Source organism: Thalia democratica, chromosome 2 (genome assembly GCF_965202585.1).
Source record: "Thalia democratica chromosome 2, ktThaDemo2.hap1.1, whole genome shotgun sequence".
Lineage (NCBI taxonomy): Eukaryota > Metazoa > Chordata > Thaliacea > Salpida > Salpidae > Thalia > Thalia democratica.
The window spans coordinates 40,021,462-40,041,642 of NC_139166.1; the positions used below are offsets into that span (position 1 = coordinate 40,021,462).

The 20,181-nt window shown below is 32.0% G+C and overlaps 1 protein-coding gene across 1 annotated transcript in view; it reads left to right on the plus strand.

Annotated features, from left to right (window-relative positions):
• The window catches only part of LOC145828988 (kielin/chordin-like protein), a 39,943-nt gene extending 25,632 nt beyond the window's left edge, over nt 1-14,311 (plus strand). The window contains exons 7-10 of the mRNA XM_082936732.1: nt 8,196-8,408; nt 8,749-8,934; nt 9,336-9,533; nt 13,833-14,311. Coding sequence (XP_082792858.1) covers nt 8,196-8,408; nt 8,749-8,934; nt 9,336-9,533; nt 13,833-14,035 — 800 coding nt within the window. The 3' untranslated portion in view covers nt 14,036-14,311. The remainder of the gene's footprint in view (nt 1-8,195; nt 8,409-8,748; nt 8,935-9,335; nt 9,534-13,832) is intronic.
• The last annotated feature ends 5,870 nt before the right edge of the window (nt 14,312-20,181 follow it).

Below are 20,181 nucleotides of genomic sequence, written 5' to 3' on the forward strand. Positions count from 1 at the left end.
AGAAGTATGTCGCTTACTGGTGGTTGCCCACTCATCAGGAACTTTGTTAATGTTCTATAGTTTCTTTCCTGTTCTACATGTTTATTATAATAAATGGCTCTCTCACCCCAGTCTACTATCGATTCAAGCCATTTGAATAGATCTCGATCTGACTGAACCCCGTAATCGTAGGCGATCTTTTCAAAGTGTTGCAGCCTGATCGAAAGGTGTTCTGTATTTCGCATTATATATCCTATTTGACTGACGAGATCGTTTATTCTCAGTTGGGGATATTGGCTTGTTGCAGTGTGGGGCGTACCGCCATAAATGTCTGCATTATACCTATTATTCACTGAATGAGGCTGGCAATTGTAAATTGGACTGCGGACATGCTGTTCGAAGTTTTCTCTCACACTTGACTCTCCCTGCTCAACTGAATGTCTACTATAGTTTAGATGGGGGTGACTTGGTAATCGGCTCACCGACGGATCGTGTGGCCTTAAGACTTGAGGGCCCTGGTTTGTAGGTACCAGGCGTGAAGTCTGTCTATCTTGGGTTGCGATGTCGCGGTTTGCCTTTGTGGAAGAGTTAAAATTTTCCGGTTCACGGCTTTTTTCCTGATTTCTAAAGATATTCTTGATCAGCTTTGCCTTGTGTGCTCTCTCTTCCCATCCCCTGTTTAAACGGTTTAATTCTTCGATACTCAGGTCATAAGATGGATTTTGAGTCAGATCAAATTCTCTGAGTTGTTCGAAATGGTCAGCCGGTATGTCCATTGCTGCCTGTATTTGTTCTCTTTCTTTGTTACTGTGTGCTTGATGTAATTTAGTGTTCATCGTATTGTCTATCTCTGCATCAGTTATGTTCTGTAAATCTAACTCCGAATATGCGTTGTTCCCTCCGGCCTCACGGTCGGAAGTTTCTTGTGTAGGGTCACCATGTCGTTCTCGCTGTGGGGCTACTTGGCCTATAGTAGCCTGTTTATGCGATGAAGAGTAATTCGGGTCAATAGGACGTTTGGATACGCCCGCTTTTTCTAACCTCTTGCTCTTACGAGCCTTGATTTCTGTGGTCTCGCCAAAAGCGGCTTGCATGTTCTCTTTGGAGAACATGCCGTCATTATCACTAACCTTAGGCTTACTGCGATTACTTGTACTCATAGTGCTATTCTGAGGGAGTTGCTAATATATCTATTGTATTTTATTAACTAGCCAGAGGAACGTGTCTAACTATGGCCAACGACAAATTTAGTAAGTTACGTTAGTTTATGATTACGTTAATTATGTTAAGTGATAACGAAGCTGCTAGCGATCTTATTTAAGTCTAAACAACTATACTTAAGTTATTAAATCTTATGTGAAACTAAGTGTACAACTGAGTTTAATTAAATGTTAGCAATCTTTAAAGCAACTTGTTTATTTAAAATTATGTAAACAAATACAATATTTTACACTAAACAAATTCAAATGTACAGTTTATATTAGAGAAACAGAAATAACATGCAAAAGATAAAACAATACTCACGATTACAAAAGGTCTATCACGAAAGGCTGCTGCAACTGACTGAACGTCATGCTAAAGCAGTTCGAGAAGTAAACAAGCGATAAAAAAGTCCCTAATTTGAGAAAACTCTCTAGCGCCCTTTTTTATTTAAACGCGAAGTCGTTACAGACTTTCAGGCAAAATTGCTCTTTTGTTTCCGACCTCTACAATTTCAGCAATGTTCTCGGGCTTGCTAAACTCAACTACTTTTTTCAGTGTTTGGGCTGTTTCAATCAAGTCAGGTTCACTTTGTTGCAAGAGAGCCAGGGAGTTCCTGTCGATCCTTTCTGGTGTGATTATCTCCTCCTCTATCTCCATGGACTCTTCTTCTGAGACTTCGTCTTCAGAGTCGGGGTACCACATTTCCTCATAGTCTGGATCCGTTTCGTACCTACCCATGTACATCGTTGCCGCTTGCGGTGGTCTGCTAAGAGCGTCTGCCACCACATTATCTGTGCCTTTAACATGGATGACGGTCGGGCTGTATTCTTGTATTCTTTGGAGATGACGTTGCACGTAGGGGGATTGATCTGTCAACTCCTTCTTTAATGCGTTACAGAGGGCCATGTTGTCAGATCTTATTATTAGTTGTCGCCCATAGATTCGACTGTGGAAATGCTTAATTGCCATAGCTAAACCTGTCAGTTCTTTGTAGTATGTACAACGTGCTCGTTTGTTTTCCGGAATGCTCCTTGAAAAGAAAGCCAGAGGTACCATCACATTTTTATCATTTAGTTGTTCCAGTGAGGCCCCTGTGTGGGTGTCCGAGGCATCAGAGAACAAAATAAGAGGTTTACCCTGGTCTTCAAACGACAGGGTGGCTGCGTTAGCTAATGCTGTCTTTGTGTCCTCAAACGCTTTGATATGAGAATCGTCTAACTTCAAGATGGTTCGGTTGGTCTTTTTTGGTCCCCCTGATATCGCGCTTAAGGGGGCCAAGATCTCTGCTAAACCATCAATAAAGGAATGGTAGTAATTCGCCATCCCCAAAAATCTCTTGAGATCTTTGCGCGTAATGGGTACGGGGTACTCTTTAATGGCCGCTACTTTTGAGGCTTGTACATTGATCCCCTCTACGCCGATCACGTGCCCAAGAAATTCTAATTTTGACTTAGCAAAGGTAGTCTTTTTTACATTCAAGAAGAGTCCGTATTTTGACAGGGTTTCAAATACTTTTCTCACATGATAGATATGCTCCTCTTCCGTGTAAGAATATATCAATATGTCGTCAAGATAGACATAAGTGAAGTCTTCGCATTCCCTCAGCAAGGCCTCCATTACCTGCTGAAATTTCATCGGTGCGTTTTTCAAACCAAAAACGCACCGATTGGGAATGAAAACACCACTATGAACGATAATTGCAGCACATTTTTGGGAGTTGGCTGCGAGGGGCAGGCTGTAGTATGCCTCTTTCAAATCCAAGTTTGTGAAATATCTCGTACCGCCAGGGATGATCTGGGCAAGTTCGTCAATTCTAGGTAATGGGTAGCTTAACGGCCGTGTTGCTTTGTTCAGCGTGGTATAGTCGATACACACGCGCATACTACCGTCTTTCTTTTGTACGCAAGTCACTGGAGATGCCCCTTCGGTAGCCTCTCCTCTAGTCACCACTCCCCGATATAAGAGGTCGTTGAAGTGGTCTTGTATGGCTGCTCGTCGGCCACCAGGTCTCCTGGCTTTGACCATGGCAGGCTTGTAATTATCCAATATTATCTCGAGCTCGTAGTTGTGTTTTGGCTTCGCGTGGTAGGTTGGCTTCCTGGTAATTTCAGGGAAGTCCATTAATAGTCTTTTGCATTTTTCTTCTAACGGAGTCGTATTCTTACCACCCAGATTGATGTGGTTGACTGAAGCGACTATAGGGGTGGGCAACTCAGCAGGTGCGAACAGTCTAGCTGATTCGTTTGACCCCATCTTGCATAGTTGAGAGGTAGATGGCAGGATCGCTAGTTCGTTCTTTCTTAACAGGTCCATGCCAATAATGCCAAAGTGGCGCGATTCTTGAGTAACCCAGAACGAGTGGTTGATGGGCTTTAAATTCCCCAATTGAAGTTCGACCTCCGCGCTACCAATAGGGTGGGTTGTTTTGTTACCAAACCCTTGGATGGTTCTACTTTGTTTAGGAAAATATTTGTCTATACCGTTAGTCAATTCCTTCGGTAGGATTGAAATTTCGGATCCGCTGTCAACCAAAAAAATGACATTTGTGTTTGAATCCGCTACAAATAGTAGGCCCTGAGGGAGGTTCTTCGGTTTGGGTGCAGGGAATTTATTTAGTTGAAATGTCCATTTTTTTAAACTTTTATCTTTGTTGTGATTGGTAGTGTCGAGAGATTTTTGTTGTGATTCTGGCTGCGGTTGCGCTGACCGTTGGGACTGCCCGTTGTGGTGCTGGCTAAGGTAGCTCGGATCGTTGGCACTTGTCGTGGAGGTGCTGGCTTCGGTGGCGCTGACCGTTGACGATGGCCCTGGTGATGCTGGCTGTGTTTGCGCAGACCGTTGGGACTGCCCATTGTGGTGCTGGCTAAGGTAGCTCGGATCGTTGGCGCTTGTCGTGGAGGTGCTGGCTTCGGCGGCGCTGACCGTTGACGTTGGCCCTGGTGATGCTGGCTGTGTTTGCGCAGACCGTTGGGACTGCCCATTGTGGTGCTGGCTAAGGTAGCTCGGATCGTTGGCGCTTGTCGTGGAGGTGCTGGCTTCGGCGGCGCTGACCGTTGACGCTGGCCCTGGTGATGCTGGCTGTATTTGCGCAGACCGTTGGGACTGCCCGATGTGGTGCTGGCTAAGGTAGCTCGGATCGTTGGCGCTTGTCGTGGAGGTGCTGGCTTCGGCGGCGCTGACCGTTGACGCTGGCCCTGTTGATGCTGGCTGCGGTTGCTCAGAACTTTGGTTCTCATCAGGTGTTTCTGCTGCACTACGTGAGGCTGTTTGCTTTATATGAAAAGTCATCTTTGGTTTGTTTGAAGGTGTGGACACTTCATTTCCTGGATGACTTATAGTGCAGTTTGAGGCATTTCTGGTTGGTCTCGGTTGAGATGGGGGTTGCTGTCGAGGGGCGGTTTTATTTACCAATTGGACAGCTCTTGTGTGAGATAGTGTAGCCCCAATCACTCTCCCTCTCACTGCAGAGAGTTTGGGATCTCGTTTTTTGAATGAGGCTGAGATATGGTTTGATGGTGCATACTACATCTCCTGTCAAAACAGGAACGGGTATTTACACCAAATCTCTGATGGTTTCTGCATATAAATTCATTGTTGTTAATGGCTGTCCATTGCTGCTGTGCTTGGGCTGGTCTGTTTTGATTTGAGCGCGGGGCATTGCTATAGTTTATATTCCTAGCTCGTCCCATTGCCTCTTGCTCATTTGTGTCGAGCATTACTTTCCAAGCATTTTGAAAGTCTTTGTCTTTCAGGTGAAGCTTCTCCCGTAAACGATTTTTTAAACGAGGAGGTGCTAAATGTATTGTGAGAAATTTTGTTAATACACCTTCATTTCTGAACTCAGCTAACCAATGATTAATCTCATCACCTAGTTCCCTACTTGACATGGAGTGCCTGTCAGCTCTTGCCAGTAGCACGTTGCTTACTCGCTCTTGCCCACTCATTAGGAACTCTTTCAACGTGTCGTAGTTCATATCCTCTGGTTTATATCTGTGGTAGTAGCTCTCTCTCTCTTTCCAGGTCACTAATGTTTCAAGCAGCCTGTAAAGATCTTGATCCGATCGAATGTCATAATCGTTGGCGATCTTCTCAAAGTGTTTTAGCTTTATTTTTAACTGCTCTGTATCGCGCTTTAAGTATCCGATTTGACTGACAAGATCGCCCTTTTTTTGCATTAGTTTATACAGCTGGCTTGTTGTTGTGCGGGGCGTACTGCCACCTATGTCTACTGTGACGTCATACCTACTATCTTCTGGCTGGGGTTGGCAGTTGTACGACGGACTGCGAACACATGGTTGGAAGTTTTCTTTCACACCTGACCCTCCTTGCTCTACTGAAGGTCCTCTATAGTTCGGAGGAGAGCGACTGGTCACCTGGCTCCTTGGTAGGTCTTGAGCCCTTGAGGTGTGTGAAACCTGGTGGGGAACCTGGATTTGAGGATCCATGTATGTATTCTGTCTACCCTGAGTTGAGATGTCGTGATTTGTCCTTGTGGATGGATTTGGACTTCTCAATCCATGTAATTCTTCTTGTAATTTTCGAAATTCCTCTTGAAGTTTAGCTTGTCGAATTTGTTCCTTCAAATCTTTGATCCCCTGTACTAACTCTTCAGCACTCAGTTCTTGAGGTGGCACTTGAACAGGGGGTCTCCTGCTGTTTTGGAGGGAACAGTCCATGTTTAAGCTGTTAGGTTGGAGTGGCAAGGGTGAGGTTCTTGCTGGAGGAATGGAGCTATTGCTAGGTGGTCCTGTCACCCTTGGTGGAGGCCCATAGTTGCTAGGTGTAGAATTTTGTTGGGGTGGGTAGCTTTGCCTTGGCAGACCACTTGGATTAGGCTGGTCTCTAGGTTGTTGATAACTGCCCATCGCTGCCTGGGGCTCTTCCCCCTTTTGGTTATTTCCTGACTGATCCTCCCCTAAGTTCATGTCAATCTCGGCACTGATTTCTATACCCTCAATTAAAGCGTGTTCACTCACGTTGTGGTCACCATATCTTTCGCACGTAGGGTGTGGTTGGTCTGATGGACCAGGTTGGCTACGGCGCGAAGAGTGTGGGTCAACACCCCTTTTATTGATTCCTCTGTCAATGTTTCGCTGGCTACAGCGAGTTTCGGGGTTGTTGACCTTGTCTAAGGCATGATGTATGTCCTCTTTAGAGAACATACTATCCTTTTTGGTGGGCTTGGCTCTATTACTCATTATGCTATACCCACTATATACTATATAATAGTTAGGTATGGCCCACTAGTTATTTAATTAAATTTAGATATTTTAGATATTTAGATATTTTAGATATTTTAGATATTTAGATATTTAGATTAATCAAATTTGGTTTGTAAATTTCAGAGATTATTAAGAGCACCAAAAAGCAGCTTGCTTCTTAACTAATTATCCACAACAAAACTTATTTATTCAATTTTGTATAACCAATTTACAGATAATTTCAATATAATGATCTATTAACACCAAAGTTTAGTTATTTAAATTTATGCAAAATCAAAAGTACAATTAACTACAATTTTATTTTATCAACAGCAGAGTTTATTCAAATTTATGCAAACCACAGTAATATTAACTTCAATTTAACTAATTTAGAAATTTCAATTTAAGAGACGGAACTAGAAAATAATAGATTAATGACAATACTCACAATTTAGCACCAGGAAGTTCAGCTTGAGCTTTTTCAAATCTAATCATTTAAAACTAAAGGCGGCAAAGTTAACAAATTAATAAAAAACCCCTAATTAGAGAAAACTCTTTTGCTAAATTTAATTTTTAGCCAGAGGCGTTACATCGTAAAAGATATTAACATTGTTTATAAAATAACTATTTAAGAGTTTAAATAACATGCAAACTAAGGGAAATCAAAAAAAAAAATTAAAAAAAAAAATATTTTTGGTTATAAAGCAATTTTAATAGAAAAAACAAAAAAAAACTCTTTATTTTTGGAGGGACCCCATGAAATAATTCAAACCCCAAACCAATTTTTTTTTCTTAAATTAAAGACAAAGGTGCGTTCTCTAAGATGAAAAAAAAATTTTTTAGATAGCTTTTAAGATAAGGAAAATAATTGACATTAAAGTTTTATGTTTTTTGAAAAATTTAAAAATTTGCCTATAAAATTAACTTTTTGCTCGTGAAAATTTCGCTATTTGTTTATGCACTACTAGCTGTTAGCTGAAAGAGATTCAGGGTTTAATTTTAATGTAATAATAAGTTTTTATTAATACTTTATTAATTAAGTTTTAACTCATACTTTAACCAATATAATATTGTTGTTTTTGAAATGACAAAAAAAGAACTCTCAAAAAAATTTGTCCGAGGACCTGGTGTACTAAAAACCCTTTCAGTTATTGAGTTGTACACCTCTTGCATACAATTTAAAGTCTTTTTCAGCACATATATGTTTCGTTTTCAATTAATTCGAGAATATCAAAGCTGTAATAAAAAATTTAGTGACAATATCTTAAAGAATAACTTGAAATCTTAAAAAAAGTACCAGAAAGTAAAATTTATAAGACTAATGTGGTTAAAAAAAAGAAAAACTATTTATTACAAATTAAACTTCAAATTTCATTAAAAATTTGCCAATTTTTAGTAAGCTTTAAAATTTATTTTACCCATTTCTCAAAAATAAGCTGAATTTTTAAAGATTTAAATATCTGCCAGAAGTTTTAATTTGCAATAATTCACAATTATCAGAATTTAAAATGTCAGATTTTAAGTTGTAAGAATCTGAGTCATCGTGCAAACATTAAAAGTATACGATTACACTTTAGTTACAAAACTTAGCTTGTATTAGTTTAAATACATATTTATTAAGTGTTTGTAAATTAAAATTTTAAAAATATTGAAGATTATTATATTAAAAAATAATTATGATAAAAAAAACTGAAGTTCAATGTATTCAAATTTTTTAAATGAACATAAAATTGAAACTCATATAATCTATGTTCTGAAACTAAAAAATTGCTATATTGTTTAAAAAAAAATTCTTTAAAACATATTTGCCAGTGATACCAGAATGTGAAACAACAGAATGGAGTGCATGGACGCACTGCACTTCAACTTGTGGTACAGGTAGAAGACGAAGGGTGCGGCATCGGGTGCAAGGTGACCCAAGAATACAATACAGTTATATTAGCAGTTGTAATACAACTCATTTTGAAGAGTTTTCACGTTGCATTGAACGGCCTTGTCTAAAATACGATCCAATCAGTAAACTAGGTAAGTACAAAGTATTTAAAGCTGTCTAAGAATTTAAAAACATGACAAGGTGTCCTAATTTTATAACTTTTCTTTGTTTTATTGTTTTCATGGACTTTATATAAAATTTAAAAGTAATGTTTACTTTAATAATTTAAAGCATCAAGTATAAAACTAGAAAATTTCTTTGAACTTATACTTAAATAAACTTTTATAAGCAGTAAAGAGAGATTAATTTTAGTGACGTTTTTAATCTTATTAGTAAAAACTAAAAGTTCATGCTGTGTGGCAAGATAGTATAAGGATAAAAACACGCAGCCGACACAATAGTAAAAACATTGCAATATTTAAAAACTTTCAGTAGATTTTAACAACAACCGAAAACATTGTCCCGAAACAACATGGAGTGAATGGGGTCCTTGTTCTAAAACTTGTGGGTCAGGTGTAAAAATTAGAGAACAAATAGTAGTAAACAATACAACAACAAACAATACATGTCATTTGCTCACTGAAACAGAAAAGTGCCATGTTAAGTGCAAAAATGCAGGTTAATTAAGTAAAAAAAATTAAACATTAATAGCTTGTATTTTAATAGTAACGTAATAGGTTACAGTCACTCCCTTATTCTAAGCTTTTTATTGTAAAACAAACTTTGTTGTTGATGTTTAATGAAACTTTTTTAAATATAAAACTTTATAATAACTTCATCTTATATTCATCTCATAGTACCTGAAATTTAGTTTATTTCATTAAAGTTTTACCTTAGTAGAGAGACGTTAATTATTAAACTTATAGTCAAGCTTTAATTTCATTACAATTATTATAAATTTTTTTAATAAGATTTTTCTGTTCATAACAAATGTCAACGCTCGTTATCTAAAAAATGTAATATAATATTAACGTTTTATAGTTTCTTAAAATACAGTGATTTAATTTAATTACCTTTAGTTGAAAACTGCAAACTTTTTCATTGGGGGTCATGGAGTCCTTGTAGTAAATCGTGCGGTAAAAATGGTGAAAAAAGCCGTACTAGAGGTATAAAAAGACATCCTAAAAATGGGGGAGCTCCTTGTGGCGAATTGTATTCAACTAAAGCATGTAAAATTCCAGCTTGTACCAATGAAAACACATTGCAACCTAATACAAGTATTATAGATTTTACTTATGATTATAGTTTTTATTTTAACTTTTATAATGCTTGAAAATAAAAAAAAGTTTGAAATAAAAATGTTTAAGTTATCTAGCTCGTTTAAATACCTGCTTCTAAGATTACCTAAAATATTTTTTTTGTGTTTTAAAGAAATATAAACTTAAGAAAATTTTCTTCACAATTTTTTAAGCTCTATGAGCTAAATTTTCTAAAAAACAAAAAAAAAGTAGAAAACAAAAATTAAAGCTATTAAATTCAAATTTAAGTTTAACAATTTGTTATGGGTTAATTTTTTCCTGTTAAGTCGATGAAAAAAATAAAATACAAAAAGTTGAAAACGCAAATGTACTTTGCTAACTTTATAAAACTAACAACTCTCTACGATCAATAACATTGCATTTTTACAAAGCCTCCTATTGTTAAACTAATAGTTTTAGCACGTAAATTTTTCTATAATTGAAAGTTTAAAATTTTACAACACGTCTATTCATCAAAACTTTTTTTAAAACTAAATTGTTGAAGTTTATTTAAAACTAAACTTGGAAGAATCTAATACAATCTAATGAAGTTTTGGTTTTAACCAGTTACTTTTAGTTTCAATTTTACATTTTAAGATTTATTCCTTTTAGTTCAAATTGGTTAACCATGAACTAGTTACAAAAGTATATCAAATTTATTACATTCATTAAATATATTACCATATAAAACTGTAAACAAACTAAATGTAATTATAAGCACCTATGTAATTTAAGTATTAAATGTTTTGTTTTATCATGGAACTAGATTATTGTTAGTATAATTAATTAAAATTTACTAAAAAAATTACACTAATTAGTATCAATACTTAGCTACCTTAAGTATATTCGCTAGGGTGCTTATCAAAATGTGACTCTTGAACTGTCAGTTCTACAATATTTTACATTTTTGAAACATCGAAAAAAACCTCGTATTAAATTTTAGCTTATTGAAGACTTTTTCACAGATTTTTTTCTTTATACTCTGTATGACTTTATCATGGTTAAATTATTATTATAAAAAAAAGAAGTCACTTAAATTTATACTAAGTTAGATCTAGTTATCTACTGGATCCGGATCAGATTAATTGTAAAATTGAGTAGTAGTTTTTTACTTAAAAAATATGTATATTTAGAAAAATATAAATAACAAATTAAAACAGTACTCTTTTTTTACTACACTAACACACATTTCTTCAACGGAACTCTATAAAAATAAATTCTTTAAGGAAAAAATAGAAGCTAAATATATATATATGTGTGTTTACTAAAAATTATAATAAATACGATAAGTTATTGTAGATTAATGATTAATAGTAGATACAATATATAATGTTAAATCTAACTGTGATAAAACTATAAAATATTTATAATTATTAACTCTAAATTAGATAAAGTAAAGCAAAATACAAAAAAAAATACCAAGTCTTAATATGAAGCATTTATTTAGAAAAACATTCACATTAATTATTTTAAAAAACGTTCCCTGTACATAGAAGTTATCAATCAACCATAAACAATTTCACATTGTTAGTAATTTTAAAAATTGTTGTTGATGTAAATTTTAAGTTTACAAATGTTTATTAGTCTTTTTCGTTCCATAAAAAAAACAAAAAAGTTTAATGGTAAGGCTAAGGCAACTTTGTAATTTCTCTATTTAACATATGTTTACCTTAATTGTTGTACCAATAAAAGTATGTTAATTCATTCAGGGTAATTTTGCTTCCATCTTTCCATAACAAACCAATAATTTTTTTATTGAAACTTTCAAAATTTTAAGGAGTTCTTTTTATTCAAGTAAAGTAAGTCTTTTAAAACCTTTTTAATGTTCTATAACAGGGTTGGGTAATTCTCTAGTCGGTGAGCTAGATGTGGCAAAATAGTATCAATATTAATAAATAATCATATCATGAACAATTATAAAATAATGAGAGTAGTATATATTAATGATAAATAGTTTATAGTTTGCACTTGTTTGAGGAAAAGTTCAAACGGTTCTAGCTTAAGAAAAAACTTTAAATAGAACTCTTAAACATAAACATACTCCTAATCTAAGTGATGATACTACAAAGTGTATAGTATACCTTTCGTATAACTTCACTTTAGTATTATCTTTGTAAGTTATTTAGATTTATAAATAATTCGCAAATCGGTCCAGGACACAAGTCAATTGTTTTTACTAGTGATTTTTTCCCCTGCATCAGTAGATACAAAAAAATAAATTAACGATGGTTTAAAACCTACCAGTTTATTGCAACATTTTGTTCAAATTAATTTCGGACAACCGTCCTTCATCAGTGAACTTTAAAACTAGTAGAACTAAACACATTCATGCAACAAAAAAATAAATAAAAGTTAAAAATATATTATGACGTAGTGGTTCAAAACTCTGTATAAAACTAAAATTTTAAAAGCTAGACGATTTTTACATTGTAATGATATTTTTGTATGTAAAAGTAAATTAAAATGAAATGCGTATAAAACAAACACTTTACCGTTATAAACTTTAAATTAAAACCTATCTTAGTAAAGAAATGTTTGATGTAAGTTATTGTTAATAAATAATTACTGCTATCGGCGAAATAAAAAAAAAAACTTTTCCCAAACAATACTTAAAGTAATTATAAAAACCTATATTAATAAGAAGCTGTATCTTACAAACTTTTTATCTTAAAGAAACAGTTTAATCCCTGAGTCAAAATAACTCTTTTGAAACAAAACTTAAATTTAAGTAAGATAATAATATAAAAATTATATAAAGAACTAAATTAACTTCTTTCAGCAGCAAATTATTTTTTCTAATGTATTGTTTTTTAAGGTAAACATTTTATCAAATAAACAAACGGTTAAAAACTATTGTGAAACAAAAAATATTCTTTGTGAAACTATCCTATTAAAAACCGATTACTGTAAAATTATAGATTTTATAAGTTTGCTATTATCTATAAAAAGGCAATATTGTTTTATTTATGTTTATACTTGCTTGTAATAAATTAACCCATTTACTCTCTAAATAATCTAAGTTCGTATGGTTGCTTGTTGAGTCTGTAAAAGTGATTGAATATGCTTCTTTAAAGGTTTTGTTCGATGTTGGATGCTTGTTGGCGTAGTGAAGTTTGAGTGCAGCTCGATCATTTGTCTCGCTGGTGGTCATGTTCTTCCAGTTATGTCTGTGAGAGCACCATCTTTGGGAAAAAGACGTAATTGTCTGTCCCACATAGTGCTCACCACAGACATTGCACTTTGCCGCATAAATCCCAAAATTTTTGCAATTCAATTTCTTTTTTAATTTAAATTTAAAAAAAAAATAGAAAAGAATTTGAATTGCAAAAACTTTGGGATTTATGCGGCAAAGTTCAATGCCTGTGGTGAGCACTATGTGGGACAGACAACTACGGATCAACTACGTCATAATATATTTTTTAACTTTTTTTTATTTTTTTGTTGCATGAATGTGTTTAGTTCTACTAGTTTTAAAGTTCACTGATGAAGGACGGTTGTCCGAAATTAGTTTGAACAAAATGTTGCAATAAACTGGTAGATTTTAAACCATCGTTAATTAATTTTTTTGTATCTTTGTAAGTTATAAAGGAATAATGTTAAAAAGTGCATTTTATTATAATATTTTCATTTTAAATGATTAGATTATAAAAAAAAAAGACAGCAATCCTCATATTGAGTACGCACATTTAAACTAGAAACTATGAGTTCAAAATGCAATTTTAGTCTTTTTGTTACTTACTACTTATGTACTTACTATTTGAAGTACTTTTTTAACTTTCTTTTTTCTTAAATCAAAATGAACATTTTGAAGATTTTAATTTTTAAATAGTTTCTATTCTGAAAACTTTGTTTTTATATTTCTTAGCAGTGATTAACAATAGTTATAAATACATATTAGAATAAACATATTAATAATAATTTGAATAGTTATTTTTGAATAAGGTATAAGTTTTCAACTTAAGTTTGTAAGATACAAAGTTTACTACTAACGTAAAATATTTCATAAAGATATTCTATTAAAATTAAAAGCAATTTTGCTTATTTATTCTTTTTTTAGTTTAGTATCATTTTTTGTTTTAATAGAGTGTATTTCTACAATAACTACATAAAGCATGTGAAGAAGTTTACATTTAAGTTAAGTTTTTTGAAACAGTTTAAGAAAAAAAATATTACACACTGACGACTAAAACATTTATATTAGTTATTAAAAGCAGTAACTATATTTGAATTATTTGTTTTTTACACTAAAATCCAAATAATCTAAAAACTTGAATTAAGGTGAAGAAAACTCATGCAAAGGTCTTAATGGAGAGTTAAAAAGTGAAAACGAAGACTGGTATCCTGAACCATGTATGTTCTGCACTTGTAAAAACCAAAGAAAAGTTTGCAAACCTATTTATTGCCCACCAACAAAATGTGAAAATCCTGTTTTTTTACCAGGAAACTGTTGCAGCTTTTGCGAAAGCATTTGGAATAATTGAAAGAATTATAAACGAGTTTAAGCTAGTGTTATTTACTAAAGACAAAATCTATAGGATTAAAGTAAATATTAAGATACTAAAGTTTTCATCGATCTTTATAAACTAAATGCTAAATGTTTTATTTTTTCAAATTATAGTTAAAGAATAAAGTTTTACAAAAACTTCGTATCTTGAAAAAAAATTTGTTAAAAAGAATTGAAATCTGTAAAACTTAAATCAATAAATAAACTCATAAAAGTATTCAAACAACATTGTTTATATATTAATTAGAATAACAATTTTGTACAACATAAAGTAAAATACTTTTTATATCGTTTTTTTTTCTTGTTACTTGAATATCATTCTCTAAAAAATTTAACTATCAATTTTATAGCTAAAATTTTAAAGTCTTGATATGTATTGTGTAAGTAAATTATAAGGAATTTAATCTAAAAACGCATCATGATAGCACAACTGACATTTTATCACGTTACATTAATTTGCATTTAGAATTGTTTAGTTAGATTTAAAGTTCAAGTTGTTTTACTGAACTTAAATTTTAAAAGGTAAAATAATAAGTTTAATCTTATGTGGCTAGAATAAAGAGTACAAGTTAAGTTTTAAAAGATTATAATAGTAAATTTTATATAAAAAACTGTTCGGTAAAGACAGCTTTTGCAAGTTGATATTCCGTGCCAATCAGAGCTAACTAATATAATCAAAATATTTTTGATTTTGTTAAAATAGAGTTATTTTTTATTGATAATGTACTATAAGTTATATCGAATATTATCAGCAAGGCTGAGACTCTTTTTCCGCCATCAGTGTCAGTATATAGTGCTTATTGATAGTGAAAAATAAAATTTATTGTACCTAAAACCAGACACAGTATACTTAGTTAGTTAATGTAAAAAAAAAACAAAAAAAATAAACTACTTCTAAAATACTTCCTTGTACAAGAAGTTAAAACTCTAAACTATTTTATTTAAAGAAAACTTTAGTTATAACTACTTGTAGCCACAATAAATACTTTAGTTTTTTCTGTAAACTTAAAAGTTTTCAAAAGACCTATTTTTATTTTTTGGTGAGACTTTTACATAGCAAAATTAGTGTTTCAGACATTTATAAATTTGATTAAAGGTTTTGTATTACTGCAATAGATCTTATATTTACTTAAATTAATTCAGTTAAAATAGATTTGTTTTTCGTTCGTTTTGTTTTAAAATTCTTAACAAAAAACTAAAGGTTTAACTGTTATAGGCTGTCTGTTTTTCTTAGTTGATAACATTATATAGTATTTTATAAATTTAAGGTTAAGTATGCAGAAATTAATAGCAGAAATCTTTTTTATAATCAATAAAAAAAATTATTATTGAAATTTTAATTTAACTACTGTTTGTTTTTCAGTACTAAACATTTTAGCTGTTGTAGTGTATCCTTTTTAAGTACTTTAATTACTATTTATTTAAACCAAATCAACTATTTAATTCGAACAAATACATGTTAATTTATTTAATTTACCAGCACTCTGACAGGTCGTTTTTTTTTCGAAAATTTGTAACCAGAAAGTCATAATTCTAGCGCATTTAGAGCTTCAAATAAATTCAAAAATGCTGTTTAGAACAACAGTTATGTCAGTTGGCGAAAGGCCATTTGAAAGGATTTTTCATAGATCAATTTTTTTTCAATTGAAAAAAAACCTTAAAAGTGTAATTTTTCTTTAAAGTGTTTTTTTTATCGTTTAAAAAACGTATTTTAAAATTTTGTGTTTTTAGTTTAATTTGTAGTTTTATCAAACTTGCAGAGTATAGTTTTTTTTTTTCTTTTTTTTTTGTCGTATATCTACCAACCTTTAAAGGTTAACAAACTTTGCGGACAATTTTAGGATATATATGTATACACTAAAAAATGTATTAAATGAAATAAGCTAAATCCGCTGTTTTTAAAATTGTATTAGAATAGTTTGGTTTTGGTACTGGTTTTAATTAAAAAGTTTAAACATAACTGACTCATTTTCGAAAAAAGTTTATTTATTAATTTCGTTTAGCTCTCTTCAGAATAACATTGCTAAAAACTATGAATATTGTAGAGTAATTTTAGTTATATATAATGAATTTGAAAAGTCTAACAAAAAATAGTTACGTCATAAAGTATAAAAGTTTGTTTAGAAAAAGTTTGAAAAATAGAATATAACTGTACTGAACTAACTTGAAGTAATTTATAAGACAAAATTGCTAAAACAAAAACATTTAAAATAGTAGAAATTTTTACCTTAAACTAAATAAAAAGCACATTAAAAAATACGACAATAACGACAACAAAAATAATACTAATAAAGACCCTATTTGTAAAGTTTTAAATTGTAAAAATTTCTTTGTTTGCAAATTTTTGGCTCGCGAGATCTAATAAACAGAGATTCTAGAACTGAAAGATGGTAGGTGTTTCTAGCTCGGGATAGGATTTCGAACCTATTATCCAGGTAGTTCTCGGCACAAACAGGGTTGTTGAGGAGGTGCTGATGAATAGATGACTGTTCACCTTTAGGCTTCACGTCGTCATTAAAAATAAATCTTTTAAGCTTTTTCGTGACATGCTGCTCTCGCCTGACGTAGAAACGTTGACCAGCATGTCACGAAAAAGCTTAAAAGGTTTATTTTTAATGACGACGTGAAGCCTAAAGGTGAACAGTCATCTATTCATCAGCACCTCCTCAACAACCCTGTTTGTGCCGAGAACTACCTGGATAATAGGTTCGAAATCCTATCCCGAGCTAGAAACACCTACCATCTTTCAGTTCTAGAATCTCTGTTTATTAGATCTCGCGAGCCAAAAATTTGCAAACAAAGAGAGTTTTACAATTTAAAACTTTACAAATAGGGTCTTTAGTAGTATTATTTTTGTTGTCGTTATTGTCGTATTTTTTAATGTGCTTTTTATTTTATTTAGTTTAAGGTAAAAATTTCTACTATTTTAAATGTTTTTGTTTTAGCAATTTTGTCTTATAAATTACTTCAAGTTAGTTCAGTACAGTTATATTCTATTTTTCAAACTTTTTCTAAACAGACTTTTATACTTTATGACGTAACTATTTTTTGTTAGACTTTTCAAATTCATTATTAGAACTAAAATTACTCTACAATATTCATAGTTTTTAGCAATGTTTTTCTGAAGAGAGCTAAACGAAATTAATAAATAAACTTTTTTCGAAAATGAGTCAGTTATGTTTAAACTTTTTAATTAAAATTGTATTAGATGTGCGAATTTTACCAATAATTATAATTCTGATCAAAAAAAATTAGCATTGTTGTTTTTTTTTTAAAACTTTGTACCTAATGTATTAAAAATGAAATTCTTTACATTTATCGCTTACAACACACTATTGTTGAGACTGTGAAAAGGTCTTTAGTTAAAGTCGCAGAAGAAGTCGTTTGCAGAAGTTAAGATTACGAATTGAGCGAGTAATTGCTGCTGAAAGAGGGTTAATTAAAAAATAGATTGTGTTATTGTTTTGTACGGCTTTTAAATAAAATAAAAAAAATTAACTTTACTTTGTTCATTAGTTCAAAAAATTTTAGCTTTTTATATTTTCTGGGAACATTTTCACACCCTGTAAGACCTATGAAACATATTTTATGAGATAAAAAATCCTTACATATGCTAGTTATTTAGAGAATAAGTAATTTAATTTCTAACAATTATCAAGGTTGCCACTCTTTCAGTCAAAAAAAAACTACCCTGAGTGATTTTAAACTACCCCGAGTCAGCCTGAGTTTTATTTTTCAAATCCTTAAAAAAAAAAACATTTTTGCCTCTGTTGCAAACTACTTATACCTCATGTTCATTATTATTTATAGTTAAAGGGAAGGTTGTATGTGTATGCTTCAGCATAAGATATTTACTAAACTTATGAGAAATATTGTTTTTAAATATTAAACAACGTTATTCTATACTCATTTGATAGCATTATTAACTTTGTACAAGTAAATATTAGTTATAACAAACAAGATTATATAGTATAGTTTATTGAACGACAAAAAAAAAAGCGCTCAAAATTGTTGATCCTAGGACCTGCACGAAAAAACCATTTCGGTTATCGAGTCGCTCACCACTAGTGATGTACCGGACCCGGATCCGGACTTTTTTTTCAGACTAGAATCCGGCCAGAACCGGATCCGGACTTTTTTTTCAAATTAGAATCCGGTCGGAACCGGATCCGGACTTTTTTTTTAAATTAGAGTCCGGCCGGAACCGGATCCGGACTTTTTTTTCAAATTAGAATCCGGCCGGATCCGGATATCAGACAAAAATGGCAATATCCGGCCGGACCCGGATAGTGAGTCCGGTACATCACTAAAATAAACTAGCATGAGTCAGAATGAGGTTTTTAAAAACTGAAAAAAAATAACTTTAATCTAATAATAAGTAGAACAGCTTGCCACAAGGTTTACAAATTTAGGTGTTATTTACAAATAAAAATCTGAAATTAAGTTCTTGAACAAAATACACTAGAAAATTACAAAATATTGAAAACTGGATCAGCTCAAATTCATTCAAAACTAAACTAGCTTGAGTTTTTATAGAAAACTAAACTAGCCTGAGGCAGTCCAAGATTTTCTAAAATTCCCAAAAATTTTCAAACTAGCAGGGTTGCCAGTGTTTAAGATAATAAAACTAGCTAGAGTGAGTATAAACAAGTCTGACTCAGAATGAGGTTTTCAAAAACTGAAAAAATTACTTTAATCTAATAATCAGTAGAACAGCTAGCAAAGGTTGACAATTTGGTAGTAAAGTTGTGGACTGATTGTGGTACACTTAACTTATTAGTACTACCCATCATGATTAAATCCTACCTTATCAAATTAATATCTAACAAATACTAAATTCAGACTGAGACTACTTTCTATAATCAGACACGACAGTTTTGAGTGATGAATCTTTTATATAAAACACAACAATAAATACTAGCATATACAAAATTATTAATTACTTTGGTAAAACTTTAAAACTGGAAGCTATTTAACTCTATATCAAAAGACTTGAAAAAAAATTTAAAAATTAAATAAAACTTTTAGTAAACAAGAAACAGTAAAATTTTTAATAAACTATTAAACTATAAACCTGGCTTAAATATTTAAACCATTGAACACCTGTTGAAATATTCACTTTTAAAACAAAACACTACTTACAATAAGCATTCACAAATACGTTCAAGATATTTTGTTGCTTCAAGCTACACACCAAACTAACTAACTGCTTACATATAAACTGCCTGTCATGTTCTGATGTTTTGTTGCATTAGTATTTAGTTTGAAACATTTCGTCATATGATTCTCATTGGCTCGTACATTCAACCGTATTAATTCTAAATATTCTCTGAGCTCAACTTTAAACAATAAATAGTGCAAGTATTCATTCCAAAGCTTTCAATTTTACAACATATGTAAAGAGTTGCATTTCATGAATGTTTATTTCATAGTTTAAATGTAAACAAATGTAAATTAGTCACGTGTACAAAATGAACCAATCACTTTAGGTGTTTAATTTTCACTGACGAAAATGACTCTTATTGATTTACACAGGGTTTGTTTTTGAAAAAATACTTTTCAGTATGCTCTTTTTTACTAACTAGGTCCGGGTCCGGACTTTTTTTTCAAATTAGAATCCGGCCGGAACCGGATCCGGACTTTTTTTTCAAATTAGAATCCGGCCGGATCCGGATATCAGACAAAAATGGCAATATCCGGCCGGACCCGGATAGTGAGTCCGGTACATCACTACTCACCACTTGGATACCCTTGAACGTTTCTTCCAAGATAATATTTTGTCGGAAAGCAAAAACAAGTACTTATAACAAACAGTACAATACGTGAAATAACGACGTATAAAACGATATAGTTTTACTTAACTTTTTAAGTAACCAAAATTATTTACAATGTTTAACCTTTGTAACGCATAGTTAATCTTTTATATCTCTAAACTGTTTTTGTTTAACATAATGAAGACAATTATTAATTTAAACTTTAAAATGCTTATCACATTCAAAATATTCGGAGTTATCTTGAGTCTCTCTGAGATTTTCTAAAATTTCAAAAAAAACTTAATTGTGTGTGTTCACCCTGATTTATTGTTACAAACAGATTTTAAAATAATATCAAGAAATTAGACTA